At 38.6% G+C, this 26,438-nt stretch overlaps 1 protein-coding gene across 1 annotated transcript; it reads left to right on the top strand.

Annotated features, from left to right (window-relative positions):
• The first annotated feature begins 9,708 nt into the window (after window positions 1-9,708).
• RGS21 (regulator of G protein signaling 21) lies at window positions 9,709-26,169 on the top strand. Its single transcript, XM_054576448.1, has 4 exons — window positions 9,709-9,719; window positions 14,143-14,219; window positions 16,903-17,069; window positions 25,966-26,169. The coding sequence occupies exons 1-4, from the start codon at window positions 9,709-9,711 to the stop codon at window positions 26,167-26,169; spliced, it is 459 nt and encodes a 152-aa protein (XP_054432423.1).
• The last annotated feature ends 269 nt before the right edge of the window (window positions 26,170-26,438 follow it).

The following is a 26,438-nucleotide window of genomic DNA, read 5'->3' as shown; positions in this document are numbered from 1 at the left end:
AATTATTCTATGAATCACTTATTTAAAAAAAGAAAGAACAATACACCCAATATTCCAAAAGAAATAAAGTTTTAAAAGTGTCCATCAGCTAATAAGACCACTAATTTAATTACTTTTCCTATTTTCAAGAATATAAAATGATCTCATATATAATAAGTGTTGTTATGACAAGTGCTTAATAAACTTATAATGATTTGACATTAGGGCTGGGTTTTTATTGGAACTAGTGGGAAGTTTTATGACTTTAGTCTTTTCTAGTCCCCAGGCATATTGATGAAATTCCACTCTCATAAAAAATCTTCCTGATCCTTGCAATTTTCTAATTATAAATTTAAGCACTAACACTAAATACATAAATAAATAAGAAAGTTATTGACACTTTATAAAAAGAAACAAATTCTTATTAATTTTATTTTTATGTCGTGGCTGCTTTATTATGATTTATTTGCATATTCATATATAATATAAACATGATGAGAAATTAACAGATGTGCTGTATGGCTGTACAATAGCATAAATCAAACTATTTTCTCATGACCCTTACCTACACACTGATGTAATAACAAGAAGAGACTGATCTGAGAAAAATAATAGACTTTTTAATATATGTTTTGCAATTTTAATACTTGAACAAATCATTTCAGTAGTGTATTATATTATCTTAGAATGTAAAGTTTGACTCTAAACACCAACCAAAACACAAACCCACAACCACACAACCTCCCCCGCCAATATAGTTTATAGCAAATAAACCTTTTGTAATGCCTTATTTTTGAAAAGGAATTGAATGCAGATTTTTTTATAATGCCCTTGTAACCACACAATATGTTCCCAGGAAACTAAAAGTGGAACGGCCAATCCAATATCCTGCCCCTTGCAGGAGCCTGCAGCTAATGCTGTTAGGGACCTGAAGAACCACACAGAGTCCCCTCAGGTTCCTATGGAGAGGACCTAGCCAGAAGGTTACACTCCTCCCTTTTGGAACCTGAGAGCATTCATTTGAATATAAAAACATGACATTCAAACACCTAAGGTCAATCATAAACTCTGTATTAGCTAAAGAAAACCCTATCATGGCAAGGCAGTAATCCAACCAGGCACCCCAAACCTCAGAACATCTTTTCTCATCCCCAAACCGATATCCCCTTCAAATGTCACACAAAGAATCTCAGGAAGAAATCTGTGTATGTGCAGTCCTGGCCAACGGTACATACGTCTTTAACTTTCCCCCAAAGACTTTACCATTCTGGGTTTGGAATCATAATGATTCGATCATTATCTATGCAATCAAATAATATTATTCTCAAACAAACTTGAAATTAAAATGCTTGTTTGCAAGGATTCATTTGCTCCTGTATTCCTTCCTCCCTCATGTTGCATCTCCTAAATCAAGCGACCCCAGGGTGTACCCCGGCCTCAGAGGGCTCCCAGCCATGCCTTCCTGGTCCAGGATCCCACCCCCAAAGCCTCCCACTCACCCACGCGACGCCCTTGTCCTACTGGCTGGCCCTTCCAGGCCCAGTGTCTCTCCATTTTTTCAGAGGATAAAGAGTGACTGCCTGGTTAACCTGATAAATCATCTTAAACAAAGTTTTCAATGAATGCAATTAATTTTCTCTATCAAAACAAATGTTGTCTGAGTGCACTGTGGCGCTCAGGCTTGGATCCTGGGACAGAGACCCGCAATCAGGAGGAGCCCGGGGGAAGCCTGGTAAGTTCCGGAGTCCAGTTGGCAGCAGCAGGTCCCTGCTGGTGCCTCAGTTCCCGTGAACGCGCCGGGGTAATGTAATGTGTTAAGGCAGGGCGGGCAGAACAGATGAGGGTCTACGTGAAATCTGCGTTATCCTTGCAGCTTCTAGAGTCCACAGGAGTTTATTTAAAAAATAGGTGTTGCCTTTTCAAATGAAGCTTCCATGTGTGAGCACAAAGAACGAGGGCGATGGAAATTTGGACAACATGCCGGTGGCCCTGAGAGGAGTCAGGAACGAGAGGCCTCTGTCGTGCCCCAGCCGCACAGAGCAGCCGCTGCCGCCTTTGCATACAGCCTGGCCAGGAAGGAAATCGCATCCATTTGCATCACACCTGGCCGGCGACGGCAGGCCTCAGGTTCACCTGAGAGATGGGTCTCCTTGCGTTATGGAGGTCGAGAGAGGACACCAAGTAAACAGAGAGTGAAAGGAGTGAATCCAGCGAGGTAAAGAAACCACATTGAATGTGGTCTGAGAGAGGGAGGAGTCAGAAATGACTCCTTGATTTTTTTGCCCAGGTCTCTGAGTAGATGACAGAAAAATTGACTGAAGAGAAGCTATGAAGGAAGGAGCCAATGAGATAGGAGGCAAAGATGATGAGTGAGCACGTGCTGTGACTTTGTGGAAATTTTAAGTAGCCGTGAAAGGGTAAGAGGCTCAGGGGAAGATGTGAACATCATCAGCCTTAAGGCAGTACAGATAAATTTATTGAAGATTATCCAAACAGTGATGGAGATGATGCAAATAGAACGCATATTTGGAATAGAAAAATATCAAGTGCCAAGCCATATAAAGGCAGAGCCCAGACATTATTAACCAAGTAATCTACCAGAGAAATGCATAGTCTTATGCTAAAGAATTCATAACCAAAAAAGTAGCTTGGAAAGAAAAAAACACTGTTAAAAACTAATTTTGTCTCATGTAAATGTTTATATCATGTTTCATTATTCAGCCCTAATAAATACCCCATTTGACAAATAAAAGCAAATACATAGCTATATACAGATAGAAAAGCTACACATGTAATAGATATTAACTATTTCCACAGACACATGCATGTTTATCTATAGTCATAATCAGCATAGTTTTCTTTCCTATCAAAAAATCAGTGAGTTTTTTTTATCAAATATACATATGTATGTATGTATGTATATTTACATTTTGATAAAGACCTAGGATGACGAAAAATTCTACAAGAATAATTCTATAATTATTCTACTTAAACGTTTTTCCCAGAAGGACAGTTTTCACTTCAGTTTGATTACTGATCTGCATTGGGTATAATTTCCCCTCATTTAGGTTTCTCTGAAAAGAGATCTATTTCACAGAAGGATAAGGCATTAGTAGTTGCACTTAACAGAGATTTCATGTTGTGCTGGTTGTGAAACTGAGCTAAAAGTCAGAAATATGATTTGCTGTTCCCTTTAGAATAGTATTTCACCTCAATGTGAATTTCACATTGAGAAAGTTAAAATAATGATTATGTTGCACTTGGAAATCTGCACATAAAAACCCAAAAATATTCACAAGAGGATATATATATGTATTCTTTCAACATTTAAAAATCTCCACCCACAGATAAAAATATATATTGGCTTCATCCATATTTATTAAACACCACTTATCTCTTCTAAGTTTAATATTGAAGATAATCTATCCAAAGCTGAACCGAAATAATAGGAAACTGATGTTTCTAAGAGTAGACCAGGGAAGAGAGACTTCTTAAGTTATTAAAAAACTATTTCCCAAGAGAATAAGAAGACAAGTTACAAACTGGGAAAAAAATATTTGAAAAAGACACAATTGATAAAGGACTGTGATGCAAAATATACAAAGAACTCTGAAAATATCTGTAAGAAAACAAACAACCTGCCTAACAAATAGGCCAAAGATGTTAACAGACACCTCACAAAAGGAGATATGCAGATGGAAATAAGACCATGAAAAGATGTTCCATATCCTATGTCCCCAAGCAAATGAAAATTAAAATGATAATGAGCTCTCACTACACACCTTTTAGATCTGCCAAAGTCCAAAGCACTGACAACACCAAGTGTTGGTGAGGATGCGGAGCAACAGGGGCCCTGAGCCTGGAAGGTTTTGTGCTGCGTGCTGCCCAGTGGACAAGACTCTGTGTCTCAGACGAGAAAGCGGGACGGGTGCAGGGCCGCAGGGGAGGCTGACCGGTGGGCCGGCTCCTGCCAGGTGGAGCTCACAGGCAGGAGGGATCTCTGCACAACGCCAAAGGCTTCTACGAAGAGGCCATTTTAAAGCTATGCTTTGGAGGTGTCTAGGAGACAAACAATGGGTACAGAATTCCAAGTTTAAAAAAACAACTCCATGAACTAGAGTGGTTAGAGTGTAGAAGCAATTAATCTGGAGGGGAAAAAAAAAATCTGTGTTTTAAAGAAATAGTTTACATAGTATCATGCTAAGGATTCTGGACAAAACGGCAAGCAATGGGAAACTGATGAAGATTTTTTGTTGTTGCTGAGATCAGAAAGTAATATTCATTGTGATCATATCTAGGTTAACAACTTTGTATGATATCCTTCTGTGTAAAACACATCGTCTAAAAATCAGTTGATTGAAAATTAATGTATGTATGACATTCCTGAGTTTCCTGTAGCTAGTCTATAAGTCAAGTCTAAGCACCCTGATCAGATGATTAAAAGGCTCAAATAGTCAAAGAATAATAAATTCCATGGCAAATAGCGTAACTGTCTGATTCCCAGCAGTGCAGAAATTTGATGACTTCCTGCCTTCTTTATAAGGTTGAAAAGAGAGTTCTTCCAGCAATAATCTACAAATTAAGAGATGCTCATTCAGCCTGTCAAAAAACTTAATGGCTGAATATCCCTCAGTAGCTAGCCAAATATTTTACTAATACTTGCTAAAAAGAGATCTCCAACTTTTTCCTTTCCCCATTCTATAAAAATAAATTTCACAAGTTTAAAGTTAAATACATGCACGTCATTATTTAGTATATATATTTTTCATATATATATATGAAAGCAAAATTATTATGCAAGGGCAAATACCTTGCTATGAAGGAAAGAAATGAAAATAATCTTCTCGTGGGTTGAGGAAGGAAGGTGACTGGCTTTGTGAAAATGCTGTCTTATTCCTTTTTCATTCTGGAGAACTAGTAAGTCAAGAGAAAAAAGTTATCCCTAGTTGAAATTTGGATCTGATTGAAATAAGAGAATTAAATAAAGTTGCATTTATATCATGACTTATGTAACTGATTATGGTGATACACAGTACAATAAAGGATCACTCTGCCTTATACAATAGTAAAGAATATTGTATGCTATACTTGAAATGTACTTGGATACAACAGAAAAATTCAATTTATACATATATATCCAGGATTTGCATTTCTCCCTTTTTATTAGGTATTAGTGCTCTCAAACCCTAGAAGGACTTTCACATCTTCTCTCTATTGTGTATCTTAAAAAGCTACAATGCACAGAAAATCATTTTTTAATAATGTCAAAATTTTACTACTCAGACAGTGGTGCTTGTTCTCTACCAAAAGGTCTTGAATATTCGGTTGGACCGCAAAAAGGGAACAAAGTGCTTTTTAGCCAAAGATGTCCTAGATTCCAAACAAAATATTCTTTTGAAAATTGTTCTGCTTAGCACTATTAATATCTTCATGACTACTACCCTACCTTACACACTTTTTGCATTGACTACTGAATGCTTTCCCCTAATAAAAAGAAAGGGAATGTTAGCTTAGGAGAAACATCAAATAGATGCTGTGTATAGAAGATGACAATACAAATTTGAAATAGGGGGGAAAATCCAATTAAATGGTTATTGATCTCTAAGTTGTAAAAATACTCAGCTATAGTAAAGAAAAACTATGAGGAATCAGTTAATAACAAATATCATGAAGACTATGAGAATATAACATGAAGTTGAATTTTTTTACTAAAAAAAGAGAGACATTGATCTTTTGATTTGGATAATACGTTCAGATTTACTCATTTCTTTCATGCTATTCAAGTGTAATTCTAATTAAATTAGGCCTGTGAATGCACAGAAATGAAACATGGTATTTAATGTTGAAAACATAAGAAAGGAAATTTTTGCTTGCATCAGAAAGCTTGTCAAACTTCTCACTATTTCACTTGACTAAGGCAGAGGTTTCTTTATCTACCAGTGACTTGGAATTCTAAAATAAGACAAAGAAAGTGCACTTAGGATGTACAGTCCTGAGCTGTGACTAGCAAGTAATGTGATCGATTTGTCAACAAGCTTACCAAGAACAAAACATCAAAATGAGCATTTTACTTCTAAGCAGCCACTTTGGAAGATTAGACACATTTCAGCGGTGTTGCCATTGCTCAAAACATTTCAAACTTCTTTTTTCAGAATGCTCTCAGAAATAATGTATGAGCCATACCAGACTCAGCCTCATTGCTTTATAAATTACATCTCATAACTTGAGGCAAAGCAGAATTGAAAAATATTATAAAAATAAACAAATCTTAAATTATTTAGCTCCAAAATAACTGCTTTGATAAGCCTATTATATAAATCTAGAAAGACATTGTAAAAATAATAACAGTAAAACAATCATCCTCCCTTTCCCCTATAATTTGAATAAGAACATAATATGAACTAATAATCATGCAGCTTTGCAGGGAACTGTCCCTCTCATCGAATCTCATTCTAGCCAGTCCTGTCTGTCTTCTCAGCGACCACGCTGGCAGACTCCACAGCATTTTCTCTCTCCTCGTTCTCCTCATCCTCTCTTAGTCATGTGACAGTCTCGATCACCTCTCCTTTTTGCCAAATGCCATGAACAGTGTTCTTAAAGGAAATCCACATCTTCTATGACTGAGTCTTTCTCCGACTTACTATGCTGTGCCTTCTTCCCAGCTCATGCTGTGTTGTTCAACACATCAAAGTTCCTAAAGCCTCTGAATATTTCTTGAATAAGTAAATCGTTATGTGCTTGGTTCTCTGCCCTATATTTCTTTTCTGTGCTATGTCCTTGATTAAATTAAATCTCACAGGTTTTACTGTCACCACTACTCAAATACCAAGTCCCACCACTGGACTGTGCTCCACCCTGATGCCATTCTAGCAATGCAGCCGTCGGCAAGTTATTTAAGTTCTCTCGGTTTCCTCCTATATACAATGGGAATAAAAAGTATTTTCTCTCTCATAGAAGCATGACCAGGGAGCTCATGCTGCGGAAGTAAGTTTCTGATGCATTTCAAGTATCCAATTGTTTTGACTATTGTTTTTCCCCTCAAATACTTCATGATACCTTCACATGGGTGTTATATAATTAATTCAGCACTTTTAAAAAAACATGAACATTAGCCCTGGCTGGTGTGGCTCAGTGGATTGAGTGCCAGCCTGCGAACCAAAGGGTCTCCGGTTCGATTCCCAGTCAGGGCGCGTGCCTGGGCTGTGGGCCAGGTCCCCAGTACGGGGCACGTGAGGGGCAACCAGACAATGATATCTCCCTCTCGCCCTTCCTTTCCCTCTAAAAGTTAAAAAATAAAATCTTAAAAAAAAACATGAACACTGTCTAGAACTTGTACCAAGTGTGAAACTGTCACTTAGATTAAATTATATAAGCACACAAATTATTTTTTACTGAATTTTGGGGGTGACATTGGTTAATAAAGTTACATAGGTTTCAGATGTACGATTCTGTAACACAGCATCTGTGTATCGTGTGTCATCGCCCCAAGTCAAGCTCCCTTCCACCACCACTTATCCCTCCTTTAGCGCCTTCTACCCCCTCCCACCCCTCTTTCCCTCTGGTAATCACCACACTGTTGTCTATGAGGTTTTAATTTTTTTTGCTTAAGCCCTTTACCTTTTTCATCCAGCCTCGCTGCCACCCCCCCGCCGTGATAGCTGTCAATCTGTTCTCTGTATCTCTGAATTTGCTTCTATTGTGTTTGTTAGGTCATTCCATTCATTTGATCCCACATGTAAAGGAAATCATATGGCATTTGTCATTCTCTAACTGGCTTACTTCACTTAGCATAACACTCTCCAGGTCAAATCCTTACCTAATGGTTCCTCTCCTCCCTTCAGTAGTGAGGTGCAGGCAGCAATGGTTTTCTTGGGCTGTTAGAGAGGATCCATCCAGGAGAAGCCCCACCTGGACTGCCTTCAAGGAGGCTGAAGCCTATGTAACTCCCATAAATTCAATTAAAAAAATAAACACACACACACACACACACACACACACACACACACACACACACACAAAGACATGGGCATCTATGAGGGCCAGGACTTAGCCGTCAGATCAGGCATCAGCACTGCCCACGGACACGGCACCCTGGGACTCCGAGTCGGCCACACTCCGATACCTCAACAGCGCCTAAACATGGCCACCTTCTGTCAAGACGTGCTGATCACAGGGAAGAGTCGTGCAGCCTAAGGACAGTTTATCTACTCGCCGCTCACTCATGATGAACTTTCACATTCGTAAGTTGAATCCAATGCTTAGCTTTCCTGAAAAATTCAAAGGACCAGGGAGTGCATGTCGAATGGAGGGGCCTTGGGCGCTGTCAAGAACCGCAAGAAGGGGCGTACTGCCAACGGCGTTGAACTCAAAATAGAAACTTCGGTTTTGGTTTTAAAGTTTTTATGTAAAATAAGCCTGCTCCTTGCTCATCTTTCTTATGGACTTAGCATGTTTTCTTTTGTTCTTTTTTAATCAAGGGGGTCTTTAAATTTTCAGTTTCTTTTTCCACAAAGTTCATACGTCTGCTGTCAAGTTGGTACTTCATTATCCCCCTCAGCAAAACAAAGTCAAAATCTATTTAATGATTCAGTTCTTGCCTATCATAAGAACATTACTTAATGGTGCTTGAATTAACAAAATGGACTGAGCTAATTGACGATACCCTTTCTCAATGGTACGCTGGCTTTTCAGGCCGTCCCTTCTACCCCCTCAGCCTCTTTAGCCCAGGGCCTCTTGCGCACAAGGCCGCTCTGGCGTTCCCTACAACCGCAAAATGGGGAGGCGTCCATACTCAGTGCGGGGAGAAGCAGATTCCTACTGTCTTCTGACTCCTTTCTTTCTTCCGCCCTGAAAATCATCAATCTTTCAGGCGTGTCTGATTCACACTGAGGGTCATTAGTATACACTGGTAGAATTTTACTTCCAAAGAATTTTGTTATGTCGAGATAAAAGCTCGATAAAACATGGGGTTATATGTACACAACTTTGACTACAAACAAAAATACCAATATGCGGCCTTGGTTTTGATAAATACATTCAAGCATTATCACCTTAAATATCAATGTTTCATAAAGAAATATTAGCATAAAATGCCATGAGATTTGTGGTTAAAAGAAATAGAAAACTACATGTTATTAAGCTGTAAAAAGTGCATAAATTTCAAAAAGAGTATAATGTCCTGTACTAGAACACTTTAGTCCTTGATAAAATTGTAAAAATATGTAAGCATATATAGTCATTGAAGACACAACTGTATTAAAAGTAGAGTCTTCCTCAGACTTTTTGAAAATCAAAGAAGAAAGGAAAACAAAATAATCTTTTGACAGATTAAAGACCTGAAGGAGAATATTACATTGTATATGTTTTTTTATTCCTGAATTGATTTAACCTCAGGTGAACAATAGTTGTCTTGTAAATGGATGTATATGAGCTTTAGAAACCCAACTTTCAAGTGGAATTTATTTCAGGTATGCCAAAGACTGGGAGAAATGTCACCTTTATTCAAAGAGTTATTTGTTACTTAGAAGTGTAAGTGTTTTGACCAGAGAAAAGTTAACAACAAAATGAAAGGAGCTGAGCATAGCATGATTTAAAGAGTGCCAATCTGGAACCAGGGGATAGGTATTTGCATACTAATTGTGATGTTCCCACTTTGCAGGCCTTCAGCTTGAAGATCAGTCAGCAAGAGGGACTCTGCTGGCCTCACCGTGACAGTCAGAGGGACCAAAGATGCCGGTGAAGTAAGTTGCTGTTTAAAGCTATTTTTATCTCAGAAGGTGTACAAATGAAACTCTTGACTCTTCATTACTCTTCAATGTTTTGTTTCCTTCATTTATGATGAACATGTTAATTGTTGTCTTTCTCCCTGATTTACTTTTTTTCCCTTTCTCTATTGGTCTCTTCTTCATTTCCAAAACATGTCAACAACTCACTTGCTTTGGCAGCTCATTTTCAGACTTGCTAAGACAAAGAAAGGTTATTGAGTGGAGGAAACAACTGAGCCCTCGTTAGGTGAAGCTTTTTGAAATCATTAAATGTTAGAGTTAGATACATAAGATATATATGATCCTTGCAAAAACCGTTCATTATTGCAATGTTTATGGACAAATTTGAAAACGGGTATTCAATGCAGGGTAAGGAGGCAGCTGTCACTTCCTAAAGCACATGGACTCCTTGCTTGAATTTCCCATTCTCCAGCGCACTGGTAATTGAGTGTGAACAGCTAAGTTGTTGGATTCCACATTTTTTAATGCAATACAACTGGTTCTAGCTGGCACGATTAGCGGGATAACTGGTAGCTTTCACGCCGCTCCCATCTGGTCTGGCTCTTCTCTGGTCACAGAATACGGGGATTGCTGGCCTTGATGTCACTAACTTAATGAAGGACACAGAGCAGAAATCAGCCAAAACCCCGTGAAATACTAAGTGCGATTTTGGCTCCAGATACACAATGAATTTTCATGGCAAATCTCACACACACACACACACACACACACACACACACACACACACACACAGAGCCACTCTGAATATACATCATAGTTATACAAGAAATACATGCAAAATGAGAAGAGGCAGACAAAAAGCTCTGTTAAAGTTACAATGAAAATTCAAATAAAAGGAAAGAAAGCGGGAAATGACATGTCCACTTAAAGGAACGCATGTCCAGTAAAACTTAACCAAGTCGGTACATTGTTAAATCAGCCATTCCTTTCCCCCTGATATTAATTCAACAAATACCTTTCATTTATATAGTTGAATTTTTTAAAACTAAAGATATATTTCTCACTCGCTTCTAGCATAAGAAATGTCCTACTTTCATTTGATAGTTTACAAGACAAGAATCTCTTCTGAAAAATTTTTATTGAGTAGCCAGTTACTATAAATTAACTATTATGAAGAGAAAATATATGTATGAAGTACAATAAAACTCTATTACAGAAAAAAACATTCTCAAAGTATTTATCATAAATGCTCCAAAACATGAACAAAGTATTTGTGTATTGACACATTTTTTTATTCTAGGAAGAAGTGTAAAAAGAGTTTGCATTGCAAACAGATAACCCTGCTTGAATTCTAACTGCCCACTGATACATGAGAGATATTGTACCAGTCATCAGCATCTCTGAATGCCTTCCCTGGGGGTAACATGGCATTGAAACAGACTCTGTCATTTTCAAGGTTAAATGAGGTAAAAATGCATGACACACTTAGCACAATGTGGTACAAACTGAAAACACTCAATATATGGATGTGCATTTTAGTGCTATTACACTGTTTTTTAACTTAGACATATTTAGCAATAATTTACTCTTACAGAGAATTCTAAATACATAATCACTCTGAAATAAGGATTAAATTAGCATAATTTCTTATAATAATTGCATTTTGCCTAACTTCTAAAAAGTAGATAATATATCACCACCAACGCCTTTAACACAGGTAGTCAAACTTTAATCTTTCAAGTCAAACTTGAAATGGTTAGAAAATAGTGATTTGAAGGTATTCCAAACATCACCTCACACCAGCAGGGATACCTATTCAGGGTTGAAGGGCACTTCCCTTTATAGCAAGAGCCTAGTATCTCTGATTCTATTATCCATAAAAGTCTATAGCTGTAGACGCTAGCTAATATTTTAGTATATCTTCCTAACTCAAAACATAGCTCAAAACACTTCCCTTGTCCCTGCTTCTAAACTATCTCCTGGGCTTTGCTTTCTTCTGTTCTTGCTGTTTTCCTACATTACTGAAGACATTGAGAACAGCTACCACTTATTTGAACACTTCCATTCCAAACAGACTCCTTAACATCCAATAAGCTCTTCTGACTATTTCTTTTGTTTGGGGCTTAAGCAAAACTGGTCTCTCCCTAAGGGACATCACCAACCTGACACCTTCCAGAATGGACGCTGTCTGTTGCCTCCGGCCTCGGGGGTGAGGTCTGTGGTCTGCCATACCCCCACCCCAGTCACATTTTCACTTCATTTCTCCTCTTCCTTTGCCCAGAGCACACTCTGAAGCTAAAATAGTTCAGTAACCTTCTTATCATCGTCATCGACCAGCATCTCGAAGCCACTGCTCTGTTTACATTGAAAGCCTTCATATCTGCCACTATCGGGCACTTGGTCACTCATTCATTATTTGATTCTATGTTTAACAATTCTTTCTTGGACCAGACACACTGATCTTGGTGCTGGGAAATAACAGCATTTTTTCCAGTCATCAGAGAATGCACATACTAAGGTCAGAGTGTACACTCATCCTTGAATGGCGTTGCCTAGATTCTGTTTCTCAGTGTTTGTCTTCGATGGTTGGTCCTCTCTCAGCATCAGTGTGCTGTGTGGCCAGCTTGGAATGACAACTGCTCTTTGCCCTTGCCATTAACACACATTCCTCAGGAGCTTTTAACCTGAACGCCCTGCTTACGACCAAATTTCAATCTACAAATAGAGATATTTTAAAACATATGCATTTTAAGTGACTATATGATAATTTAGCCCTTTTTGATAGAATTCCTAGAAGACCTAATATTTGAGTCATAGGACTCACAGCATAAGCACATTTGAGAACAGGTTTTGCAGTGCACAAAAGCTCTTCAGGGTAAAACTAAATCTGGAGTTGGGTCCCATTTTCCATTTATGAAAGATGAAAATTGAATAGCTCAAATTATCGAAAATGCCTATTTGAATGGAACCACTATTTCAAAATGGTTTCACAAAGAAGCTTGTGTCCCCAAGATTTGGAAAATCGAGCAAGCAAAGAAAATCAGCTTCCCAGCTGTGGGGAAGGAAATTTGAGATAAAAATGTAAGTGATGAAAAATAGCAACATGTCTCACAGCTCTTGGACCTGCCTCTATGAGAACACCCATCACTACCTGAACATCCAACTACAACAACCTCAGCAGGAGGGAACACAATCAATATTAACACCAATGATAAAACCATAGCAAATTACAGGAAGTATTAGAGTGTAAAGCTTAGAGATGCTTCACACTAGCATATGTAAGATCAGTTGCCTTGATATGCAAATGTAAAATTTTGTAAGAATGAGTAGATATAAGACTCTATTTTATTATCAATAATTTTAATAGAAACCTTCAATTAGACCATCGCTTTCCATAACTAAGTCATTTGTACATCATTGCTACATAATCCAAGATTTTATGTTATGTGTTTGTTCGTTTGTTTATTTATTTGTTTTGCTTAGCAGGTGCTTTCTATGGATGGGGCTTATTTCACCAGAATTTTTGTTTATTAAGACGAATAATTCATGATATGTTTGCTATCTCAAAAGTTTATATCTTAAACCTTATTTATGATTTCTACATCATAAGCCCAAAAGTATACCTTCTTCAGAAGGCTTAAGTCTATAAATTTTTTGACTGCTTTGCAAAAGATATTACTCTGTCCTGACAGATTTCTGAATTTAAATAAATCAGCACAGAAGTCTACCAGTCTGAGAAAAAAAAAAAAGGCTGCCTCAGAATGGGGGTAAGGCTTCCCAGAAATACATAAATAAATATTTTCATGATCATTACATATTACACATCCTTATTTAAAGTGTTCTTAAAACTTTTTTGAGATGCATAATTATGAAGTAGATAATTTCATATACTGCAAAAACTTAGAAAATAGTTCATACATCACAATTGCTATCATTTTCACTTTTCAGGAGTAGGATAGAAAAATGTCACATAAATTAGCAATTAATATATTTATAGTTGAGAAGAAATGTGCTATGCTTCAAAGAACCATGAGCAATATCTCTCATGCCTTTATTATAATTCAAGAATTTGCAAATATTATTAACACTGTTAGCTAGATTAACAAATAACTAATCGATGTCAAATTATATCTTATTTTGTGTTGATTGTTGTCCACTGTGGAGAAACATTATCCAAGGTGAAGCCAAAGTAGGTTACAGTTGTTCATATGGAAAATAATATGATAATTAATTAATAATAATATGAGACTAAAATATGTGTTTCATGTACTCATAACCATAAGCCTACTTTTGCCCACCCTGTATAATTCTGGTGGATCTCTCACAGTTTGATTAATGTAAAAGTTCACTTAAATGTTGTGCTTCAACAAATACACCTAACTCAACTATGACAACAGGTTACAGAAGAGAAAGAGCACAATGCTATTGTCAAGGGTAGATGTTGTTTCCACAGGTCGCCAGCGGCAGAAGCAGTGGCGTGGTGTGAGAACATGGACACCATCTTAAGCAGCCAAGGTAAGAGCCGACCAAGAACAGGGCCTGAAAGTGAAAGACGCGATTTATGGAATGACTTCGATCAATATTTGAAGTATAATATTCTGCACAGTCGCACAAATGTGTACAGGCCTAAGGTCTAAATGGAATTAGGTTAGGCCAAAAACACAACTAGATTATAGAACCTCCAAACATTAAAAAAGAAAGCAAGTGAGGAAATTTGTCATTTCTTTAGATTCATTATCATTTGATGTGTATAACATCTATTTCAGTTACAAGCTGAAACACAGACTACAGAGAAGTTGAAAATTTAGAAAAATCACTTGTTTTTCATGTGCTGTAGGCCAAAATAAAGTTTACAGAGTACTTATTTCAAATAAGCTATTCCTTATTTTTAGTAAATACAAAACCGTATTTAAATATATATGCACATTAATATGCATGTGTTGATATGTATTTATATTATATATGATGGCTCAATGAAGTAATTTTGGCCAATTATAAATAAAATATCCCAGATGATACAAAACAGTGACTGGCAAAGGCCGCTAGGCCTTCTTGTAGTGAATCAGTCTGCGCTGCAGCAGTTCTGTCTCAGATTGGGGTAGGGGTACAAATGACACTATAGAGACATATATAGAACATGCTTAAAATGTTATATTGTTGAACGAATCAAATGCCATTTCCACTTTAAATTCACAAATACTAGAATTTTAGAAAAGTTTAACACATGATGAAGCTGAATAAATTCTTCATGGCTATTCATTCATTTATAGAATTATACTGAATGAGATGAAATGATGCCCTGATTTTATCATTCTTAAATAACTAACCTCTAAAGCATGGGCATAAAATAATTCACATTAGTCCTAGAATTCAACTAAGGTCAGACAGGAAAGACCTCGTGAATACTGAACTGCATTTTTTGCAAGTTTTGAATGGCATGATTTCCCCTGCTTAAATATATAACCAGTAGGACAGGCTGGTTTAGCTGAGAGCGGAGGTCTCTGCTGGGGTGATCGTGCCGGGTCCAGGGCAGGGGCTGCACCGGAGCACACAAAGCCCCCGAGGCCTTGCGGCCTGGGCTGAGCTTCCCCAGGCTCCTCTCCTAGGACTGATACTTCATGCCCGCACAGTGAGGGAAAGGCATAGGTTCATCCAAACAGCCACTCAATTCTTGTATTTTGTAACGCCGGAGACAGAGCTTACGTGCCTGTGCCTTTAATGCTCTTGACAATTCAGTGACTCCCAGATTATCTAATGGTTCTGTCGACATGAGGATATGCCGTGCATGCACTGGGCGTGGGCATCAGAGTAGGTTTCACCAATGGTACCTAATTCTTTCTAGTGTCAGCCCCACTGGATCTAACCACCAGCCAGCCATACATTCCACCCTGCAGAGTGTGCCCTCGGATAACCAGACTTTAACTGCACACAGCATCCCATTCCAAATTCAATTGACATCTTTGCAACATTCAAACTGTATGTATAGAATAGAAAAATAGTTCAGTACATAGTGTGTCCAAGGCAGAGATAACTAGCTGCGGTTTTAGCTGTTTATTCTGTTCCATGGTGTCCTAAGGTGGCAACAATTGTGAGCTCGAAATAGTCCTCCACTGGGATCACAGGGCGGGAAAAAATAGTAACTGCCTCTTGATCTTTAATTTCCCATCTTTCTGGGGTTTATTTAGATAATCCTCATGGGGGAGAGGGAAGCTTCATGTGCCTCTATGAATTGGAACTATTCTTTCAGTATTATTAAAGTAGATGTTATCCTTTATAGAAAACATATTTTATCATAAATTCTGTTTAGAACCCTCAAATTCATCCATGTTTGGACCAACTCAAAGAAAGATTTAATTAAAGGCTATTAAAGGCTAAAGATTTAGTTAACAGGATTTTTATAACCTAAATTTGTGTCACAAAATCTTCTTAGGTATATTTTTAAATTCAAGAAGCATGCAGTTAATTGCATATAGTGTATATGTGAGCACTATAAAAAATGACATCCACAGCCTCCAATATTTCTACCGAGAATTTTAATTAGTACCCAATAACCTTTTCCAATGACTTGTTATTTCAACTCTATTTTTAAAATTTTTTAAAAATTTGTTAAATCTATTTGAATCCACCTGACACCATCTGAAAGGGAGAAGCATTCGCACCAAATATCTTGCCAATTACTTTCTTTGTTTAGAGATTACAGCTGGCTAGTCCCTCTTCCTTTGCTTTAATAAGCTGAAACCAATGCAATCTCACTTCCCAGCATCATATTGTGTTTTCTCAGCAACTAATAACAACCAAGAGGTTCTTACTCTAAATTAGTAACATCATTAACTTGATGTGGGCTCAGTGCAATGGGTCTAAAATGCAAGGTCGTCCAAGGGGGGGGTTTATGAAGTAACTGACATTAAGACTATCCTCTGGGCACAGTTCCTAGACTTCTCAGACCTAAAGAAAAAAAGTGCAGGTTTTCTTTCTTAATGGGATTAATTGTAGAATTACAGATATATTTTATGTTTATGATGACTGATTCAAATAAGGTCTATAAAATCAAAAACTAAAACAGATAAATGTTGCATTTAGAAGGGTAATAAATATTGGCCGCTGAATACTCAATAAATGCTCACACTATACAATGTACTTATTTTGGCCATATTACTGAGATAGGTGGTATACAAAATTTTTTTTACATGTTTTATAGCTGGTCTAGATGCTTTTCGAACATTTCTAAAATCAGAGTTTAGTGAAGAAAATGTTGAATTCTGGCTTGCCTGTGAAGATTTCAAGAAAACAGAAAGTGCAGAAAAAATTGCTTCCAAAGCGAAGATGATTTATTCTGAATTCATTGAGGCTGATGCCCCTAAAGAGGTGAGTACTATAAACCAACATAATGAATATTCATCTCTTAGAAAATCTGCTCTCAATTAAAAGACACTAAATCCATCTATCGGGAAATCAAATTGCCACAATGCATTGAAATAGAAAATGTCTGTAAACTTCAACAGAAGTTCTGGAGATGATCCGTTGTCCTTCACTGACTCAGCAAGCATTTCTCAGTACTGCTTCTGTTTTTCTAGCACAACATTCAGGCCCTGGAGAAACAGCATCTATGATCTCAAATTAAGTAGCTCTGAAGCTAACTAACCCTCCAGAAATGCGGCTTAAATAGGCCCTTGGATTTCAAGGTCACTTTCGTTTTTCCTTTTCAAAAATGTGGAAGGCAATGTGGAATCAAATTTTGGAATAAAAAAAAATTTTTAAGTAAAAATAGTATGTGGGGCAGAAAAAACAACTCCTAACCAAGAGTATACATTCTTCATTTTTAATATTTTGGAGGTTCCCCACTATAGCAGGTAATAATGTCTTATCTCCAAAAGAAGGCTTTGTGGGTCTGCATTTCTTTGATGGTGGAAATGAGCCAAAGGTGGGAGCTTTGGCTTGGGGTCAGGGCCCATCTAGGCTGCCTCAGGGTCAGAAATATAGAGAAAAGTCCTCAGAAAGAAACCTCCAATGACGTGGAGAACAACCCCCCCCCGCCCCCCACACAGAGTGTTGGGTGTAAATCACATTTCTGTTTTATTTAATTTCCAGAAATAAAACCATAATCATCATCATATACCCTTCTAATATTTAACTTGAAAATTTAAGTATTTATATTGTAAAACTGCTTTGATTCCTCACTGAACATATTTTAATGCATGAGTAGCAAACAGAGAGTTAAATTAGACCATGAGTTCAAGTCATTTTCCCAGAGGTGCAATACCTATATCATTGTAAGTGATAGGTTACTGTATTTTCTGACCTAAAATGGGAGGTGCTATGTAAGACAGGTTATTGTACTTAGGAGGACAAAAAAAAAAGATGAAATATAAAGAATTTCAGGGACATCTGTGGCATAAACTTGCCCTATCAGCAGTTCAGGTTTCGGATGGACATTAACAACTGCAGCACATGACGACCTAGCATGACATGTCGGAAATATGGACCCCCGGGGCGCTGTCTGGGCCTCGCGGGGTAAAAAGAAAAGAAAGCCCCTACTGTGGGTCTATTTCCACATTCATTTCCCGGTCACCATATGAAGAATCAATCAATAATTCTAAAAATCTTAAAATACAGTACATAACATTTATCAAGTTGATGAATGTGTCATTCCCTAAAAGGCTCCGAAATCAACTCTACAGATATTCCATTTATCGTGACATTGGTTGGAAAGCCTGATTTTTTTTCTCTTCTTTTTGACTCCATCTAATTAACAGTAATTGTTTTAGGCTAGCATTCTCAAACATTATGTAGCCTAAATAAAATATAACTAAATATATGGCTGCTTTTCACATAATAGATTACATTGTCTTCTAAAGTGCCTAAAACGTTAGTATTAGATATGACAAAATTATTTGAAAGAAGCATATATACATACACACACACACACACATATACATTTGAAATAGTCATTATCTTTTCTATTATTTGCCATTAACTGTTTCCAATTTAAATTACTAAGGCACTTGCCTCCTATATTATACATCAGTTTTAGTTGTCAATGTATTTATAGTCCATCAATTACATGTTAAATATAATACAACCATCAGTATGCTGATTCATTAAACAGATTTTTTAAGTGGCTGTTCCCACAATGAAGTAACAGAGTAGAAAGAGAGACTGACCTATAATAAAGCCAGTCAATACACACTAAGCAATATAATAACAAAACTACAGTTTGTTATTAGCACAGCAGGAAAGTGATTAAATCTATCTGGAGAGTTAAGTGATGGATTTATGGAGTAGTTCACACTTGAAAGTTATGCCAGTTAAAATAAGTAATATTTATCAAGAGGACAAATAAAGAAAAAATATTTCAGCTTAGGGGTATGGTGGTATAGCAGGGAGATACATAGTTTTCTAGTGCTTTTCAGAAATTATAAGAATTTTGATTGCCAATGAGGAGGGGGGTGTGAAGCTTGGTGGCAGCAGTTAAGAGAAGTATTCTATATCTAGTAGGTAGACTTGACAAGGTGATGTATTTGCTATGGAGGATGGAAAATATGATTTTCATAAGTAGAAAATGTATTCAAGAATGAGATTCCTATGAGAATAGTCTCCATTTTTCTATATTCAATTATAGTTATATAACTGACTCTTATAATCAAAATTATAACCGATGTCCTTGATAAAAATACCTAAAGAACAATGACAAGGTCATGTTATCAAGACACAGTCTTGTGCATGGATGGATCCTAGATATTACAAAGCTTGCCGTTCTCAACTTTGAAGCCACCCTTGAGAACATCCTAGGATGTGCGTTTGCCTTTAATGATACCAAAAATGAGGTAAAGCCGGTGGTGCTAGTGGTGATCGAGTGGAATTGTGTCGCCACAGCGTGATCACAGGTAGCTTTCCTTTGAATACTGATTTGTCGGCTCTGCTCTGAGTGAGGGCTAGCGGCTCCCTGGCCCGTTTCAGTAGGGCCTTTCCCATCCCCAGGTGCGCGCCCTTTGCCAAATGAACCTCCTGATACACTAGACCTTCTAAAGGAGGAAGGCTGCCTAGTTTGAATTGAAAACTTTTAATTCAAATTATGTAAAAATATATAAAGCACAGTTTAGGGTCAGAGGAAAGCCAAAAAGAACACATTAAAATGTGTTCTTCCTGCAAAAATAATTTATTGACAGCCAAAAGAATTTAAAACCGCTGGTGTAGAAAAGGGGGACTTTGGCACACATTGCTCGCAGTTGATAAAATCATACATCCTGGATCTTTACAATAAAATGGTTTTTCAACCACGACCACAAACAATGTTCAGAAAGCAGTTGTTTTCATGCAATGAGTGGCTGTCAACCTCTGCTGTACCGAGGCCTTTGCAACAGTGACAGGATTCAAAAGCCTCTAAATAGCTGTGATAACACTCAGCCATCCTTCCATAAAAGTCATAACCCCATGTCTTGTTTTCTGAGATTGGCAGCGTGGGGTCTCGGATACCTAAGATAGTGCATGACCTTTTGAAAAATAAGGAATTAGAATATTTTGTTTCTCAGAGTCTTTGAAACTGAAGAGCATTCAGGCAAACAAAATGCAAGTGCCTATTTATATCAGTCAATGATATTATTATGACTCCTGAGTCTCTCATCAATGGATAAACTGTCTATCCCATACGAGTCTGAGATGCTCAGCAAAGTCTAAGCTTCTGTGTGATTTTCAATGGCTCAGGGCTTCCTCAAGATCAGACAGGTGGGAAGTCTGACTCCCGCCTTCCACGCATTACAAACTCAGCATCACCTCCGTTGACTTTCTGAGATAGATATATGCCCACGTAACCTCTGGTAGAACCAAACCCAAAACCAAATTTGAGATGAGTGCAAAGTTAGAGGTGAAGTTCACACACATGCCCCCAAAAGTAATTCTAGTAAAGGTATTTATGTGTCAAAATATATATTAGGACTAATATTTTCACATTTTCCTGATAGTGAGATTCCCGAGCAGTCAGGAAGAAGAGACAGAGCACCTCTGGTAGCCTGTCCTCCACCTTCACTTCCCTCGGCTTCTCAGGAGCATTCAGCAGAAGCGCTCACTCTCTTAGCGGGAGCACGGTCTCCAGCTGGCTCTAGCATTTCATTTCCTCCTCTTACAGACAGCTCTTTAACCACTTCTCTTGCTCTTCCAACTCATGACCCAAGGCACACCGTAATGAAGGGGGCGGTCCTCCCTTGTTCCCCGCTTGCAGTCACTCCCCCGATCCCTTCCAGCCCACGGCTGTAAAGGGCACCTCGAAGTTCACAAATGCAAATCGGAGTCCTGATTTCCTGCTCAAAATGGTCTTCTACCCGAGTCTCTCCCTCTCAGTTCAAGGCAACTCTGTTCTCATCACTCTGGGAAATGCCGGGGAGCCGCCCAACCCCCTGCTTCTGTGGCGACCTCCAGCCGATCCATCTGGGCTTCTGTCACCTCATTCTTCGGTGTAGTTCCGAAAGTCAGTCACTCCAACAGACTCCGCTCCTCGTCCCAGCTCTTAACTGAGCAGCAGCAAGTCCCATCCACGCTGCTGTGTGCGCCTTTGTGACCGGGCACCCTCGTGCCTCTCCAGCCTCTGCCCCTCTTCCCCGCGCCCCTGCTGGTACTTGCAGTCTACCACGCCCAGGTGCACAAGGCTCTTCCTTAAGCTTCTCTATGTGTAACACCGCTTCGGAGATCAGCTTCATATCTCACTTCCTTCAGAAAGCGTATGTTTTCCATCGGATTGTTTTTTCAAAATCTGCCTTTTTGATTGACTTGTCTCTTAATCACCTTTATATCTTAAGTCCTTACACAATTTCTAAGCTCCTGCTCCAAGAATGCTTTAAAAGAATAAGTTCTATGAAGACCACAGATAAACTAGCTACTTTTTCATATATATATACTTTTTCTCCAAGAAAAAATGGGGATAATAATACAATTCATTTTATAGTTGTATGATATAAAGTAGCCATATAAAGACTTACCTCGTCAGTACTAATGTTCAACAAATATTAACTATTAGTGTTTACAGTTAAAGCAATCATCTTTAAATATCCTTATGATTATTTTAGATACAATGCCATTGTTCAAATATTTTGCCATAGGAGAAGACAGACTCACCAGAAAAACAAAATGGGGGAAGAAAACTTGGAACAGAGCTAGGAGAATGTGTTTCTGCTCTGCTGGTATTTTCAGGGACATGTAGAGAAAAAAAGGAATTCATGAAATAAACAGGGAGAAGATAACAGATAAAAAACAGGTTAATTCCACATCATGAACTATTAAGTCCCCTTTGCGGGGAATTAACAAATCTTTTTTTGCTGATAATCAGATTGAATACTTAACATTAACAGAAGCCTTTGGACCCAAATCTGTTTAAGTGAGAAATTAAATTTCTTAAGATTTTTACACCTAAGTAATGTATAATCATGAGGAAACTACTGATTTCCTTCTGTGATCAAGGAAAGCTTCTGGGAGGATATTCAACTTAAGCTAAATCATAAGAGATATTGGAGATCTGTACAGAATAAAGCTGTGGGGAAAGAGGGCTTCGGACGAGGAAACAGCATGATCGAGAGTTTTGGGGGCGAGCTTCGCTCCGCTGCCACCAGGACAAGAAAAGGCTCCAGGTGTGAGGAAGCCCAAATGACAGGGCAAGGACTTTAAATCTTATGTTGTAAAAATAATAGGTTTTCAGCTGCATACTTTTATGATGAAAGTGATATTTTGGTGAGACTGATAGTAATGCTCCCTACGGTGTTCATTTTAGGAAGAGGTATCTGGTAAGAGGTAGATTCTGTAGTTTTAAGAAAGAGATTCAGCATTTAAAAAAAATGGAGAGACAGGAGTGAGAATGAAAATGATCATTATGTAATTAAAAAATAAAAGATAAGTGAGAAAAAATATATATAGGTAATGTATAAATATGTCATATATTTATATAATAAGAGATCAGAGAAAAAAGAGGTGTCAGAGATAACTCCTAAGTTTCAAGCTTGAACAACCCGGAGAAAATAATGGCATCTATGCAAACATGAGGGTGTGATGCTTTGTCACTCACATTAGGCTGCATTGCCGAGGCACATCTTCCTAGGACTGGTGACCGCCTCCTGGGAACCGTGGCCCTGCTCATCGCTCGGCTCCCAATGGCTGCTGGTGGCGGCTCCTAGGCAGAAAAACAAGCAAATCAGAAAACAAGACAGATAAGTCAGAAGTGCAAGCTGAGTACAGTTCAGCAAGTAGTGTTAATTATCAGCATTATGTTGAAATGAAATCGTTCTCTTCAAAATTTAAACGTGATTTTTAACAAATGTAGCACTAGCCCCTCACTTTAGGCACACAACATGTAGTTACCGAGCCCTTACCCGGTTCAAAACACAGTCAGGGACGCAGAACATGCAAAGGATGTCTAAGTAGCACAAAGTCCATTGAGGGTCAGAAAAGGAAAAACAATCTACAAGTAACTTCACAAGGTAGATGCTATTTGAATGCAGCCTCAAGGACGGGAATGACTGTCAAAGACTTAGGTGAAAAGGAGTGACTTTCAGCCTGACCAAGAAGGTATAGAAAAATGGTCATGGGAGGGGAAAATGCAAAGAATTTGAGGGAGATGGTCTAGCGCAGTGGGAACTCGGAGCACGCACGGAAGAGGAAAGACGTGTGAGTGAGGACCACGTTGTAAAGGCCGTGAATGCCAAGGTAAGGGCGTGGGCCCTATTCCCTTAAGCAGGGAATGAGGAGTTGGTACAGGTGCAAAGTTCTGCTTAAAGTAATAATGAGGTGACACTGTGCCCCCTGAAAATATGGGCCTGCTGTCAGTGGAAACTCACCCACCAATGAGGGCCCCAAAAGAGAGCATCAGGGGGCTAAGGTGATATAGTTACCATTATGGGGGCTATGAAGTCAGGCCAATTGCAGATGGTGCCAGTAAAGAACCAGCAGCATGGTTAAAGGAGGAAACAGGCACTATACGTTCTCACATCCCCGCAACACAGGGTGGGGTTTATGAGCAGACTATCCCAGCCGTTAAAAACCACCACTAGGTCTTGACAATGATGACTCTTCATGGGCTTCCCCTGTAAGACAGGCTCTACAACTAGGTTCCTACCCCTTAGCTGGCCTGTCACTCCCTGCTCAGCACCAGCAGTGCCTTCCTGTTGCCTCGGGCAGAAAAGCAAGAACGGCTCACAGGGCACCTGCGTCCTCCAAGGCCTGGCTGTGTCTTCTCTGCCAACACCATCCCCAGGAATTCCTTACTTTCTCACACCCGACGCTCCAGCCACAAAGACGTGGTGGCTCTTTGGGACAGCACACATTCTTCCGTGCATCAGAGACTCTGCATTGGTTTTGTTTTTTGTTTTTCCTGCCAGAAATGCTTTTCCCCAGATGCTTGAGGACTGGTTTCATCTCATCTTTCAAGTTCAAAACTAAAATAGAACTACTTCTTTAGGTGTCGGTTGTCTTTCCCCAAAGACAGTGAAATTTGCCACATGACAAATACTCAGAAATATTTGTGGAATCCACAAGTGGATGGATCACCTCACTTCATAACAACTCAGTCAAGAACTACCCACCTTCAAGAGGAGGAAGCTGAGCTCGGAAATACTAATGCCACTTTGCTCAGGTCACCAAGATTCTAACTGTCGGAGCACAGCTTTGAAAATAACCCTGAAGTCTTTCCACTACCCTGCACCATCCCCCCGTATGAAGAAGCAGAAACTGCTTCCAGATGTTGAGGCCTTCAAGGAAGCCGCAGCACTTCACTCTGAACTTCAAGGGAGGACCTCAGGGCACGATCCAAACAAGAACATCGCAGGTGCATTCTGGGAGCTGCTGAAACCCCTAAAGAAAGAAAACATCCGTGAGCAAAGAGAAGCCTTTGACGATGCTTTTTACGTTAATTTTTTTCTTTTCTTCTTCCTAGAATTATAATACTAAAATATTGTAATGTTCCTTATTTCACTTAGTCCTTAAAGCTCTCTCAGATAAATGCAATTACTGTTCCCATTTACACCAAGGGAATCGAAGATTAAAGGAAATTATAGAACTTGCTTTGCTCATGTGAGTGGCAAGAAAGTAGTCGATTTGATTGCAGGTCTGTCTGCCTATCTTTCAACTTCAATTTAATAAATTTATTTACAGGGGCACGCAAAAGTAGGTTTACAGTTGTGAGTATGTGAAACAGAGAGTTTACTCTTGTATTATTATGTACTTATTTAGTATTGCATTATTTATCATGACTATTACCTTACTTTTGCCCACTCCTGTACAGCCTTTCTTTTACCAGACCCCCAAAGTCTGGCACCATCACAATCTCCCCCATTTTGCCAAGACATTTTAATTCAATTCAACAGATACCTATTGATCGCCAGCTATATGTCAGATAAGTCTGCTAACTACCAAAGAACAGACTGATGAATAAGGCCGCTGTGGCACCCGCCTCTGGGACACTTAACATTTTAGGATTCCACTGTCTTTTGCGCTTCATTGACATTCGCTGTTTCAGTTAAATAATCTGGATGTGAAGTGTTCTTCTCAGCATGTATCCTGGGATAATGTGTGGAGTCGGACAAGTCTCGCCACGAGAAGGTTCGGGGCATTTTACATAATGGCAGGTGAATAGGGTGTCCAGCAAGACAGGCCTCTCACAGACCTTGCTGTGGACACTGATGTGTCATGATGTTGGGGGACAAGGATATATGCACAAACATACACACATACATATATGTGTGTGTGTATTCTATGGAAGGTACAGGGGTTTGTGTAGTTGGGGGCATTAATGGGTTCATTTTGCCAAAAAATAATACAACTTGGAATTAAAAGCAATGTGGTGAAACCAGCACGGGAGGAGCAGAGAACAGGCGCAGGCTGGTGGAAGCCACCGTGGAAAGTTCTAGTTACTGTCCCACCTCTGGAAGATGTGTTGTAGGTATTAAGATCAAACACAGCACTGGGGGGTGGGGAGGGAAAGATGGGTGGGGAAAGAAACTTAAAATCATAAAGTATTCTGTTTGCCTTTTTGCTTTGCCATTTTTACAATCACAAAGTAAGGTTTTACTTGTGTTCTCTGTCAACACCAAACCTTTCAGCCTAGAAAAAAACTATACCAAGCATGTGTTCTGCATCAGAAAATGCATGCATGACCTTTCTGCTGTTTTGCATCACATGATCTTCGTGTCTAGGAAAAAATTCAAATAATAAGTGTATCTGCCTGCCATCTGTATAAATCGTATTTTTTAATAAACTAATCTAATGAGATGCAATCTTATTTCCCCAGATTAACATTGACTTCAGTACCAGGGACCTCATTTCAAAGAATATTGCAGAACCAACTCTCAAATGTTTTGATGAAGCTCAGAAGTTAATCTACAGTCTCATGGCCAAGGATTCTTTCCCTCGATTTCTAAAGTCAGAGATTTATAAGAAACTGGTAAACAGCAAACAGGTTGGAAATCATAAAAAATGGCTCCCCTTCTTGTAAGGAAGGTAAATGACAAACTAATAATCAGGTTGTAATTTGGGAGAGAACAAGCGATTGGATAGAACATCTTGTCATCACTACACATCAAGGCAAAAGCATTTTCCTTACAAGGTACAATGTAAGTTGTTTAGGGTTTAGAAAACTTTTTTTACTCCAATGGATATTTTACTAAAACCTGAATTTCTAAGTCATTTGTTTAGAATTTATCCATTTTATCAGGTAGTTAAAAATCTTCTGCTGGGAGAGTTCAAAGAGAGTTTGTAGAGATA

Source organism: Pteronotus mesoamericanus, unplaced genomic scaffold, assembly GCF_021234165.1.
Source record: "Pteronotus mesoamericanus isolate MK-2021 breed Mesoamerican mustached bat unplaced genomic scaffold, CSHL_Meso_final contig_347, whole genome shotgun sequence".
NCBI lineage: Eukaryota > Metazoa > Chordata > Mammalia > Chiroptera > Mormoopidae > Pteronotus > Pteronotus mesoamericanus.
The sequence above is the reverse complement of the archived record's forward strand: the minus strand, read 5'-3'. Positions and strand labels throughout refer to the sequence as shown.

Excerpts from the sequence above, each read along its gene's own strand:
- RGS21 (XM_054576448.1), top strand. Across the intron at positions 14,220-16,902 it reads CACCATCTTAAGCAGCCAAG|CTGGTCTAGATGCTTTTCGA; the intron begins GTAAGAGCCGAC and ends CATGTTTTATAG. Across the intron at positions 17,070-25,965 it reads AGGCTGATGCCCCTAAAGAG|ATTAACATTGACTTCAGTAC; the intron begins GTGAGTACTATA and ends TTATTTCCCCAG.